This window comes from Anopheles coustani, chromosome 3 (assembly GCF_943734705.1).
Source record: "Anopheles coustani chromosome 3, idAnoCousDA_361_x.2, whole genome shotgun sequence".
NCBI lineage: Eukaryota > Metazoa > Arthropoda > Insecta > Diptera > Culicidae > Anopheles > Anopheles coustani.
Window position 1 is genome coordinate 6346366 of NC_071288.1, and position 13402 is coordinate 6359767.

A 13402-nucleotide genomic window follows, 5' to 3' on the forward strand; every position below is an offset into this window, starting at 1 on the left:
GTTTGTAAACACTTTTTAAACGAACTGTCACAACAATGGTGGAGCAGAAAATAGCTTTGATCCGACCTGTCTTTGAATCGATCTTGTGTGTACCACAAAATCGATTAAACCTGCCAAAGGTCGTAGCGCCACCTCGTGGTCGCCCGAATAAAAACATCGCTTTAAATTTTAGTTAATTCTCCTTTTCTTGTTCGATAAAACGGTAGGAATGAACAAAAAATTGCTATTTTTAATTGAAATAACTATCTAGTGCCGAATCTAGTGTACAGTAAGCGAATTATTCAAATTTAGTTTGAATTTAAAATTATTCATTTATTTTTAAACTGGTAACCCTGCGGGTACTCTTCCTCGTTTGTCATACCAGCCCTGCACTGAGAATAATCGATGAACCCACTGGTGAAACCAACACAAACAACAATCAGCTGTTTTCCGGACGAATGTTGTGTATTTTCCGCATTGCTGATAACTGCTGCGCAACTGTGCTTTCACATGTAAACGCGCTGATGTGAGGCAACCAGAAATGAATACTAATCTAAGAAACGAACAGCACCGAATGCCTATTCCTCCTTTGCACCCGGTCCCATGCGGCACTCGGGAAACTTTTCCGTTAAGAAACTACGAACCTCACCCGTCTCGGCCATCATCCGCAGCCGCACTTTGTCCTGGTTCCGGAGGTACTCTTGTTTCTTTAGATAAATTTCCCACGACCGGAACTTGGTGTAGAATGGGGGCAGTTTCTTCTTCTGCAGCTGAATTTTCCCGTCCATGCAGTACTGGGTGAAGTCAAGAATTTCGTTGTTTCCCAGCTCCTTTTCCGTACGGCACACGGTCGGACTAGCGACCACTTTAGGGAAGTTCATGTTTTCTGGTCGGAATTCTACCACGTGTAGACCCTTCTCTTCGGCTATCTTCTGATGATCTTTCTGTTTCAGCAGTCCAATGAAGAATGCCTTTACAACGTGCTGGACGTTTGTCGATCCTTCGCACTTTGCCCGCAGGTCCTTGATGCCGAGCACTTCGCACACAGTTTTGATCGCTCGATGACACCTGAGGCCGTAGCCCTCGGGCTTCCGCTCGACAAACAACTTTGTTGCACCGAACTGGCAATGAAAATCGTGAAATACCGTATGACCATTGCACAAGTCGAAGTGCATAAGCTTTTGACCGGCGCGATTCTTTGCTTGTCGAAGCGCGGCTCTACCTTCGATTGCTTTGCCAAAACCGAATCCTGCCAAACCATTTCCATTGCCGGTGACGGCCATCGCCGATACGCGCCGTTTACGACCGTGATTACCCTTCATGTTGACCACCGCCTTGAGCTCCAGACATTTTGTGTCGAAGCCCACGAACTCATCTTCTCCGATTGGATCCGGTGGGCCGAAGCTGCGACCTGGCATCTTCGATCCGGACCATCCACGCTCCAGTGGACTTAACTTGATGCGCTTAAAGTTGACCATTTCATCACGGATGCGTCGGAGCTTCGCCTCGCGTTCCTTGTCCTCCGGAAGCCTTTGCTGCTGTACTAGCTCGCGGCCGCGTATCACCGGCGCAGACAGGCCCGGCCATACGATGTTCGCTTTGCCGTACCCAATCACCTGGCCCCTGTTGAGATCTTTGGCGGTGATGCGACCGGAACCCTTCCCACGTCCTCGTTTCTTGCCCGCGTTACTGACCGAGATGACACCTTTCCATATTTGATCCGCAGGGACTACAATACACAACAACACACATCATAGTTCATCTAGCTCTAGTTTGTTGCTAAAATACTTACGTTTGTTGAAGAAGCTTGTTTCACGAACATTACATAATGTTGGTGTGTATGGTTGCAGTAAATTTCGCGCTCGTGTTTCGGTCACTGAATCGATCGTTGAATTGTTCTTTCCAATGCCACACACTGCAGATGGGCGGCTTATATTTAGCACTGAAAATGCCCGTATCAGCGAATTGCTGCTTGAACTCGCAATTCGTAACATGTTTCTAGTATTCCGTCGCCGGCAACACCACCTTTTTGCTAAATAGTAAACAAACGTGAGATTTGACATTTGATCAATCGGACAAGTTGACCAAGGTGACTTGAACAAAGCTACAAACACCTCGGTCATAAATTTAAAAAAACACTGAAAACGTTATTTTGTAACAAGCTTATTTTATGTCTTTTTAACACATATAACTTTATTGATCGTTTTTCTATCTTCTCTAGTTTAGAAAAAAAAAATGTCGCAAAGATCGTGTTGAATTGTTTCAGAAATCTTTCGAAGAAATATTTCAGAATTCAAAGGATGCTCGCTGTGAACCAGTTTGTGAGTCGCTAAGATAAAGACCGTTCAAAATAGTAAACTGTTCAGAAAGTGTGCAAACTGTGGCAACGATTTAGTTATTAAACTTTTAGAAACCACAAAAGTCAGTGTAATAAACATGAACTATGTACAAAAGCTATGAGTTATGTACAGAAAGTGAGAAAGATTAAACAAACGTTTTCTTTGTTTCTGTACTTCACTACATTTTGTTTGTGATTTGGACACTACTTTTAGTTATGGAAAATAGTTTCATTAGGTGACCATTAAAATGACCACGACCCCACACTACAGATATCACTACCATCCTCTCCCCTTCCACCTCCAGCTGATGCGATCCATTCCTGCGACGAGTGCGTCATCGATTTCCTAATTCGCGTTGTATTTGTCAATTTTCCAACGCCGACGAATTGTTTGCCGTACACTTGAATGTTAATTACTTTTTTTGCCCTGTCTCCATCTATTTTTCTCTCTCCCTCGCTCTAGCCTAGCCACGCGGTCACCTGTTCCCTTGGCCTTGCTGGTGTGGATCGGCTCCGACGCGGCCAGCGCGAACGCCGAAATCGCAAACGGCCAAGTGCGTTGTGGTGTCGATTTGTTTCGTTATTGTTTCTGCACCACTATTGGCCGCCTGATCTGCTTTTCGACCAATGTCGCAAGGGTGTTTCGCTACGGCGCTCGTAACCCAAATTATATCTAAACAAGCACACCACTAACCCTAACCTCCCGAAAAGCCAACCAAACGAGCCGAGGGCGGGCCGGAGTACAGCCTGTAAACAAAATAAGCAAACCGTACAAACGGTCCCCACGCGGTAGTCGAGTCGTACTAGCCCACGCAGGGGCTACAAAGGGCCTGCAAAGGCTGAGTCTAGTGGTGGCGGTGAGCGGAGGGCCTCGTTGGTCAAACAAACAGTACTGTCTGTCAGTCATATTGCCAGGTTCAAAACGGGGCAGTGCTACAAAACGCAAACAAACAATGGAAACGATATTTTTCAAATTAATATTAAAATAGTACGCCCCAAAGTGCTCTGTACACTTTTCCGCTGGCTCAAAATAAATGCCAATGGTCGTTTGATCCGAGGGCTAGTCATCCGAGGAGGTGGTTGCAGGCACGAAATTGTAACAGTTTTAGGAGAAACGAATCGACATTGAGTCAGTTCATCTGGTTACGTAAGGTACACTTCTGGAAACGGTTACGATTGTTTAGTGATTTCTCTCAAAACACAGGATGCAAAAATGTCTTAAGAAACGCGAAATTAAATGTCAAAAACACCCTTATTCATGAGAGATATAGCGCGATATCTCCAACATTCTGAATATTGTTAGTTAATTGTTTTAAGTAATCTTTCATTCCAAAAGTCCATTTTGTTCAATAACAATAATTTAAAACAAAACAACACTTTTCCAGCATTGAAATCCAAAAATAATACCACTCTCACTCAGATAAACCTGATTTAAAACATACCCTTTCTTCGGAATAACGACAATTTCCTGCTGCCATTTTAAACGAGCAATCCCCTAACAACATCTGATTCGCATCAACATTTTCCCGGGTTTCCCTTCGCACGTCCGTAACGAGGTCCTCGCCGTTTCTGAAGAGGTTTGTTATTTTTGCTACAATTCAATATTTGCCCAATTGAAACAATGTGTATCGTCGGCCCCGCGTTCCGGAGGCAAATATTCCATTCCATTCGCGTCCTGTCGGAAAATTTCTCCAGCGTTTCCAATGCCATGGAAAGCGCAATGAAAAGCTTCTCCCTTTCGGAGGCAGGATTTACACTTTCCCGCGTCGTCTTGGTGATGATGGCTTGCACCCCGAGGGGAAGACATTTGACTGGCTGGCGCTTGGTTTGTACTTAATTAAAATTTCATGATAACCGTTTATCGTCCGTCGTCCATCATCAGCATCTTCCGGTACACCGGTTGCATTTGGTACACGGTGTTTCGATTGGCCAAGGTGGTGGATGGTTTCCTGTGGGACTTCAGTTCCGAGCAGTTGCTGCGGCGGCCATCAATCATTCAGGACATTTACCACCCCCGACACCGACGTTGGCGAGCCCGGCGCGGAGACTTTTATTGCGAATGCTCTGCATTATCCCCACTAAAGCACTAAATCATCCGTGCCGTTTCCGATCTCACCCTCATTCGGACCAACTTGCCAACTAATGAGGCGATGCGTAATCTCATTCGGAAGGTCCTCATGGAACCGGTCTCCGGCACCGGTTGAATGCTATCTGTCAATCTGCGATCTGTCATCTCGTCGAGCTATTCGAAGCCTCGGCTACCGAAGGCTGTCCTCATCGTTGCAGAGCGTTTTCTCTAGCTAACTGTTTGAAGTCCCATCCCTTATACACACACACACACCAACTGTCGGCATGTATGCAAAACTTATCCAACATATAGTGTTTACATTTTGTTTCGCCACGCCGTATCATATCGTAAATCTTCATCTTCGTCGCTCAAAGCCGCAATCCATCCGTGCTTAACCCGGTGTCCCCGGGTTCGGCTGGTAGTTGCTGGTAAGGACTACCATAACCTTTCACGGAGTTTCAGGGGCGGCGTGTTACGATTGAGGCGTTGTTGGCCGTACTTAAAAAGCAGTTTAGATACACAATCCGATATTCATAGGATAAGGCGACCGATGGTAGGTAATTGATTGCTATTGTCGTCGGTTGAGCGCAATAGGGACATTGGAGCCTGCGAATCCTTTTACTCTTATGAGGCTCTCGGTATGGTTTAATTAGACGAAGTGTTTCGTGTGTTCAGGAATTTATAAGGTATTGAAAACTATTTCAAAAGAACTACTTTTGCAAGGTACTGTAAAAGTAAATGGAAGAAAAAGATTATTACTTCGTTCGTAGTTCGCATATATTTTTTTAGTTTTATATGCTTTTAATATGTATTTTAAATATTGCTGGAAAGGTCGTTGATGATGATCCATTCTACCACTAAACATATTTTGGGTTAATAAAATGTATATTTAAGAAATTTTAAATTAAGAAATCATTCGAAAAGTAAAATAGTTGCTAGCTTGAAATCTACTTAACCAACATTTGGTATTGAAAAATGTCTTCTATGCTAGAAATGACCTCCGAAGAGTCCGATAACCTAAGCTCATAACTGTTCAAACAAAACTGTTTACTGCAACTGAACCGTAATGTTCCGATCAGCGTCAAATTTGGTCTAATGTAAAAGATACTGCAAAAAAAAAAATACACAAGAACTGCAAAAAAGAAGACCTATCGCATACATTAAAATTATGAACATTCCAAGTGAAAAATCTAACCAAACTTTATTATATCAAACAATGCTACGCCAATTTTTAGATTGAAATTTAAATGTAAGCACAGGAAAACCACAATAAAAAACAATACAACTAACACATATTCATTTATCAGATTCAACATTTTTTTAGAAACATCCTTCATCCTTCTACCGGAACCTGAAATGGTGCCGGTAATCCTGAAGGCCTCTACCGTTCCGGAGACCCCTATCGCTCGTAGCTCGTCCTTCCGCTAGCACATGCGAGGTGTTGCCCGGTATTTGTAACATATTTCGAGGTTTACACCGGGCGTTTACAACTTTTGAGGCTCCTACTCTCTGCATCTAATGCTTTGTATGTACTAAATCCCTTCCTTTGACCCCCGTTCCACACCATGCTGGGAAGTAAAAACCTTATCCGACAGACCGGTGGTTGTTGTGAAGTACCTACCTCGGAAAAGCGCGCCGTCCGCTGGCGGAAAACGCCGACCCAACGGCATACAACGGGGGTGTGCGTTTCCTGTGTGCCTCTCTTCGTCCACTCGAGCACAAGCTAGGAGACTGGCCCACACGGGAGGGGAGCAACAATCCCGTTTTCAAGTGCGCTAATCTTCAACTTTCAATCGGTGAACCCTTTAACGGAAGGCATGGTTTTAAGGTTTTCGTGCCTGTTTTATTTCCCGCAGGCATATATTGTTTTCCACCCGTCACCCGGCCATCGTTGGTATTTCTCGCGGGCCGTATGGCTAGTAAGAACTGGAGAGGTTTTTATTTTTATTTTGCACAATATGGGTCCGGAGCAGCACCGTTAACGGCAGATGTGATGAGTGCAAGCGTTAAACAAAGCATATGTGGTAAGGTTTTATTTTCTTCTCTTAAATTTATTCTTCAGAAAGTGAAAAATACATACCCAAATATGATATGAAAAAAGTTGTCCTAGGAGGAAATTTTATTGCCATATTTTAAAAGTCTCATGTAATTCGCTCCCGGAGCAAGGAAGACAAACGTTCCATTTTGTTTTACCTTTTTCGTTGATGCAGTAAACATCAACTAAACATATTAAAAATCAAATGAAATTTTTCTCATTTCATTTCAAAAACAATAATAAATTACCTTCGTGATTTCAATGATAATTGATTTCAATAAGATAAAAAAAAACAAAGTGGACGCCATTTATATCCATATCTTTTATATCATCCAGAAACATCATCTATTAATAATATTCTTCATGATAAAAACAAATTCAAGTGCACAATTGATGCACACGCGGATTGATCCAAAATGGTACATCGGCAAGTGGTGGCCCTTCATCTCGATGGATCCATCCAATTAATTGAACTATTTATACACGCCTGGATGCCGTTCCCACCGGCGGCTTGAAGGATGGCTTCCAGCGCCCTATTTTCCATGTGCCTTCACCCGTGCCTTCCTAGCGGAGGCCAATTCGCGACCACCCAAGTACGGACCCCGAGTGCTTTAATCAGAAGTCATCAAAGACTTTACAACTAAGAGTATCGAGACAAACGCGATACCGAAGGAGAGAAAGTGTGCGATGGAAAGTTCAATAGAAGAAAGTAGGGTAAAACGCGCGCGAGTCCTGAATAAACATTGAATTTTCTCCTCGTCACTTATCGCCCATCTTGAGAGAACCAGAGAAAGAGAGAGAGAGAGAGAGGGTGTGTCTCCGTTCATCATCATGTGCATCATCTTAACTTAACCAATCCAACATGATCATCACACTTGTGTCGTTGCTCCTGTTTAGCAATTTTCTTCCCCGTTCTCCCAGCCCCGAACTCCACGATCGGAGTGATGTGTGCGTGTGTGTTGCTTTAAAGCATTTATTTATAAAATAAAATTCTTCACCTGACCCGCCACCGAGGGAAGGATTCACTCACTTATCACTTCCATCGCCCTACTCGAGGGCCAACCCCAAGTGTCCTTTCGGTCTAATCTGGAGTGTGTTTGTGCACCGTTCTCCCGATTCCCTCTCCCAGGCGCTGGTGGTTTCGACGGTGGCCGACCGCGAGTTTCCACCGAATCCAGTATTTCCCGACGAGGCTTGTGGTCGAAAAATTCCACACATACACAGCGCCAGCAAGGGTACCTGGCCTGTATCTTTTCGAAAATGAAAAATCCATCAGTTCGGTTCCTCCGACTCTCGCTTTACGGCAACACTTTAAGGATCCTCCGTGTGCTCAGACGCCCTGCCTCGCCTGCCAGCCGAAAGCTCAAGGTTAGCCCCGGCCGCAGACAGGTTGCAGCGCTGCTCCTCTAGGGGCCTTCGGGAAAAACGCCAGGAGAAACGAGGAAAACACTCCGCTCCGGTCAACAGTACTTATCCTAAGGAGTATGATTTTGTGTAGAGAGCTCACAAGAGCCCCGGTTTTTTTTGTGTGCTCCAAACCGGTATCGCTTGCTTCCCGTGTATTACAGCAAGTATGTGTGTGTGTGTGTGTGTGTGTGTGTGTGTGTGGGGTTGGCGGCATGTTTATGTTTGACGATCGGTTGCTGAATTGCACGGTGCGACACGCCGTTGCCACCGGCTGGTGGATCTATATTTTCACACAGACACACACACACATACGATCGCATGCCTGAGGTCCTTGTGTCCCCGAGGTCAGTGTCAAGTGGAAAATAAAGAGTTGTCAACCAGGACTACCAGTTGGAGGGATGGTAGATGGTCAATGATCACGTCACGGTTAGATCATTCCCTCGAGAAGGAAATTTATAAAACCTTTTGACTGGTAAAGTTTATTTTTAAACAAGCACTTTTAGAATTTCCCAACAAATATCCAAAATTGGTTCCTTATTGTATGCAATAATTGACACTAAAAACATACGCATTGACAAGGAAAACATGTGCCAAACGCAGAGAGAAGATGGGTTTAAACTGTGCTCTAAAAGTAGGGTAATAGTGGGTAAAGAATTCGGGAAAGGGTGTACTTTTTCACAATTTAAATAACCATTGCTCTCCTACCACTTTGAATGCGATTTTTTCCATCACACTCTTGGTTCGTGATCGGTTTCTCACTCGAGCAAGGCTTCGTCAGTGGGTGCGTTTCGCTTTGAGGATCGTTAAAATTCCAATGACACTCCAGGAACGCACCACCATACCGGAAAATTTCTCTGGACTGTGGCTTTTCTCCCTCAGTTTTTTTTTTGTGTTTGAAATCCGTTTGTTTTGAGGACACCAGCTCAAAACCAGGTGAATGTCAATCGCGTTCGATTTTCAAAGTGTGCTAAGTGTGGACGCCTCCGGAAGGGTGTATGGCGTGCAGAATGGCGTGCTTCAGCAAGCAAGTGATCATTGTTGAGAAGAAGTGTGAAAATGCAAATTTTATGATCGGTGGTTGAATCTGTCTAACTAGTAGAAATATACTGGATGTATGTGTGCTTTCTTTTTGTAAACGATTTCATTCATTTTCATTCCTTTTGTAAGAAGACATTTTTTATTCTTTACAAACTATTGTTACTAAGAAGAAAACAATTGAAACTCTGCAAGACAAAGCAAACACTGTAGATTCCTCTACAGTAAAGCAGTTATCATAATCATAAAACAAAATGTACGAGGTTCGACGCAAACTTTCCCCCAATAATGAATGGAATCCATCCACGAGACAGGCACAAGTTTTAGCAACTTCTTGATTTGCCAAAAACACTTCTTCACTTATTCGCCGGGTGCTGCCCTGAGAAACAATGTTCCCCTGGAGTGGTCGTCTTCTTTTGTTCTGCCCTGAAATGCTGCATAAAACTATACTGCCGAATGCGAAAGCACCGCAATGCGCTTCCGGAGTGGACATTTTCCCGGTTTCTAAACTTTACCGCAGCGCAACAGTCCGTCGGGAAGGTGGGGGGGAGAAAATCGTAAAAAAATGGCATCCACCAAGGGTACAAGGGGTGAAATGGAGATGATCATGGGAGGGAAGGTTAGGAAAAACAAGCTGCAATAAAATCAGAAGCACCAGAAACAACGCCGTGCAGCAGCAGCATCAGCAGCAGTGGCAGTAAAATCAACTACGCCAGATTCAGCATTCGTGCGGCATTAAAGTGGCCACTCGAAAGTTCGCTAGACCGGGCTCAAGCGTACTTTATTGACACCTAGTTTTCGTACCGTATCTACTATTGCTTCTACTGCTCCTTCTACTGTGGTCGCTGTAACGTCTGCTCCACCACAACTAGTGCGGCTAATGCCATTACATTTCGTTCGCGGCCTGCCCGCTAATTCCTTATTTTTCATTTTACCCATCAGCAATGTTGTCTCAGTTTCGTTTTGTAACGCAACTATCCAACCATCCGCCATTAGGACTTTTTCGCCATTTTGTTTGTTTTCGTCTAGTATGTAGGTCCTTTTCCATTTTCGAAGCTTTCTCTTCATTTTAAAACATTTACATTTAAGTTCTGTTTTTATTCCATTGGCGTGTTTGTTTGTTTGTTTGACTCTTTGCACGAGCAGACAAAAGGATTTCGGATTAATTGATTGATAAGGATTTATAGTAACGTTGAACAACTAGTGTAACGAATGCGTTCAATGTACGCTTACGTACGAAGTTCTAAAACAAAATTCTTAAAAGAATTTGTTGTTCGTTACAACTAGAACAGGGAACTAATTTAATAACAGTAGGCAAGGACCGTGTTGCTTAACAACAGCCCACATTCGTTCGCAAATAGTTGGCACGGCGCTAATATGAAACGAAACTGTGTGTTATTGCCGTTAAAGCCGTTTAATAAGTTCCTTTTTGATTGCCGTTGCCTGGTTCTGTTCGGGCCCGTGTCTGATGAACATTTAATTGCGATTCCATCACATCCGGTACGACACGAAGCCCGGTCAGGACTTTGATCGTCCATGTTCCGGTGCGTTTGTTTTCTCAACCCCCGATCATCCTTCCCAACCCGTTCCGTCCGACGCTAATTTTCTTCGGTGGAAAATCTTTCTCACATATAAGCACTCACACACACGCACACACAACAACCGCCTGCAGCATCCCGGTAGGCTTCTTTGCTTTTCCTTCGGGAAGCACATCCGGGAACAAAGGGACTGCCTTTGTTCTTGCATTCCACTGTATGGACCTATATGTGCTTCCGTGCAACTTTTCCATCCCGACCGTACTTTTTTACTATCCCTCTCTTTCTTGCACTCACACACAGGTCCGGGTAGCAGTGTAGAATAAAAAACCCCTTACTATTGATTTAGCGTACTTCACGTCAGAGTCCTTTTGTTCCCTTTAACCGCGGGGGCTAGTCGTCCTTACGGTTGGAGCAGGGAGCAGAAATGCAAGGAGAGAGCGAGAGCGGGACAGAGGGATCGAAAAGGAGCAAAAAGGAACCACTTCACTCTGTCAGCGTCAAACTTTTGCTCGCATAAGCAGAACGGTTCAAACGAAAATCGTCCCAAATTTAACGCTCGTTCGCATGTGCGTACCGCCGTACACCCAATGGTTGTGTGTGTGTTTGTGTATGTGTGCGTGTGTGTATGTATGCGCAAATGAAATGGCGAACAATGATGCAAGAGGGAGCCTGTCAATTGCTGAGGGAGGAAAACAAGCAGTTTGTTTGTTTCTTTTTCATCCCTCGCTTTCCCGTATCGCTCGTTCTCTCTTCCAGTTGCTCTTCCTCGCTCTGTTTGTCTCACTTCAAGAAAGGAAGAAAAATACCCCGCGGTGGTGCTGCTGCCCCCCCTCGTTTCTACGCTCCCGCGATTAGATGAAGCATGAAGCGTAAAGCTCGTCGTCGAGATGATACAGAGCGAGTGCGAAAATCGCACCGTTTTTGAAAACGTTTTCAACGAGCGCTCCGAGTAGAGTGGGAACGGAACGAAGCACACGCAAGCCACAACAGGCCGCTGCGTCAAAGCGAGACGGAGCATAATCGAGAGCACACAGAAGAAGCGCTGGAAAAACACAAAATAACAATTTTCGGTTGGATTTCATCAAAAGGACACGCCTTTCGAGTGTCCTGATAAGGGTACTCGAAAACCAATCGGATGACGATGATGAGCGCTTGCGAAGAGCATGTGGCGAAGAGTGCGACGAGATGTTGGGAGTCGTGTGGACGGGCGAGCGTTAGTCGGACGCCGTGTTCTCCTCGCTTTCGAAACGGTTTCCAAGGACCCTCTCTTGGGTGATGATGTGTCTGATAACGCACACCACTGTTTCAATTGCGGTACAAAAGAAGGGGTTGGAGTCCTTAAGCTGATTTTAAAATATTACATTTCTGATAAAACATCTTGATAAAACAAACAATTATATTCAAGATAGCATTCGGTTGTACGAGTTTCCAGAAATCAAAGAAAAGTGTGTTCCAAACAACCGGTTAGCTGATTTCGCCAGTGTCAAATTTACCGGTTCATAATTACCGGTTCGGCAGCCAATCACAAGCCAAAGAGTAGGCGTGGTACATCGTGTAGCGGTCAAAGGAGGTGCGAGTCGCCATGATGGAAGTCGGCGTGCACGGACGAGGGTGCGCGACGGAGAAAGAGAGTGCCAACGTGCCCCACCGGTTTGGTGAGTGTGAGCGAGTGCACTGCTGCTCACCGTTCGCAGGATCCTCGTCGTCTCTTCGCGTGGAGTTGAAAGCGGCGGAAAGCCAAATACAACTTTGCCGCACTCGGGCGTTCAGTACTAGGTAGACCTCTTAAACCGCTTGACGGACACGTTCCTCCTGGTGCGTCTCGAGTGGTGCGTTGTGTAGTTTTTTTTGTCTGTGTTCCGTCATCTCCGGTTGTTACTGCTACTGCTGTTGCTGCTCCGGTGGTTCAATTGTCCCGGGCCACTGTTCGAAAGCGCGGAATCGCGGAGTGCGTAATCGAGCGATAAGAGTACTATCGAAAGCGCAAAGTAAACAAATGTCTACGTGGACGTGCGAAAGGAGTGAAATAAGTGCCCAGTAAAGGTGGATGATAACACACAAACAAATGCAGCCACCCCGTCGCCGCACGAAATGCGCTAGCAAACCGGAAGCAGTGATCGAAGTTGCGCACGAAGTAAGTGATTAAACTAAAAGAACCAACAAAATTTTGTCAACCGGCCGTTACAGTGTGCTTGATTTATATTCTTATTGTGTGCCAAAGCCCATTCCACTTTCAATCCATACCGCTTTGAGTAGTTTCCCACGTTGTTTCAAGTATTTCAAACAATTAAACGGTGTGGTTTAATTTACATTCAGTACGAAAGAGATGTATTAATCTTCAGAAGCGTTTAATGGTGTCCAGCGGAATATGGATTAAATTGCGTTTCGAAACCGAACATTTTGGCTTTCTGTGAAAAAAACCGACGAAAATTGTTAAAGTGACGAAAATGTTATCATGAGTGTTGGTTTCAAGAGCAAGTGTTCTCGTGGAATAATAGTTTTGAAGCCATCCGAAAATCTTTAGTGTCCTTCTTAATGGAAAGAACCCGAATGCGAGCGATGAAACAATAGTGAGGATAACTATATTTAGAAGAATATAACCGTGAGCAGCCAATGTTTCGCGAGTCTAACTAAAAACAGGGTCGATCAAAGTGCGACTCTCGGTTCGATCAAGTGAAATCCCAGCGGTGGGGCCCAAGGCTGAGTTCCCGTCTTCTTTTCTTCTTCGTACTGGCCGCGCGCGTTGAGCGAATTCCGGGTACATGTCCACCACGCTATCGAGTGTCTCTGGAGTGTATCCAGACGATTCCGAGCAAGAGCATGGACTGCTACCGGATCTGAATGGTGTCGATCTGGTTATGAGCTTGTCGCCCAAGGCGCCGAACCACCACCATCACCACCACCACCATCATCACCTGACGAGCCTGCAGCATCTGCAGAATCTGCAGCACAACTCGGCGCTGCACAGCCACTCGACACCGTTCAGCGTCACCGACATCCTC

General features: G+C 44.9%; 1 protein-coding gene across 1 annotated transcript; it reads right to left on the reverse strand.

The window, feature by feature from the left end:
• Positions 1–297: 297 nt before the first annotated feature.
• LOC131272031 (small ribosomal subunit protein uS5m) lies at positions 298–2000 on the reverse strand. The gene is made up of 2 exons (XM_058273641.1): positions 1772–2000; positions 298–1708 (listed from the first exon to the last, which is right to left on the reverse strand). The coding sequence occupies exons 1-2, from the start codon at positions 1971–1973 to the stop codon at positions 558–560; spliced, it is 1353 nt and encodes a 450-aa protein (XP_058129624.1). The 5' UTR covers positions 1974–2000; the 3' UTR covers positions 298–557.
• Between the last annotated feature and the right edge of the window lie 11402 nt (positions 2001–13402).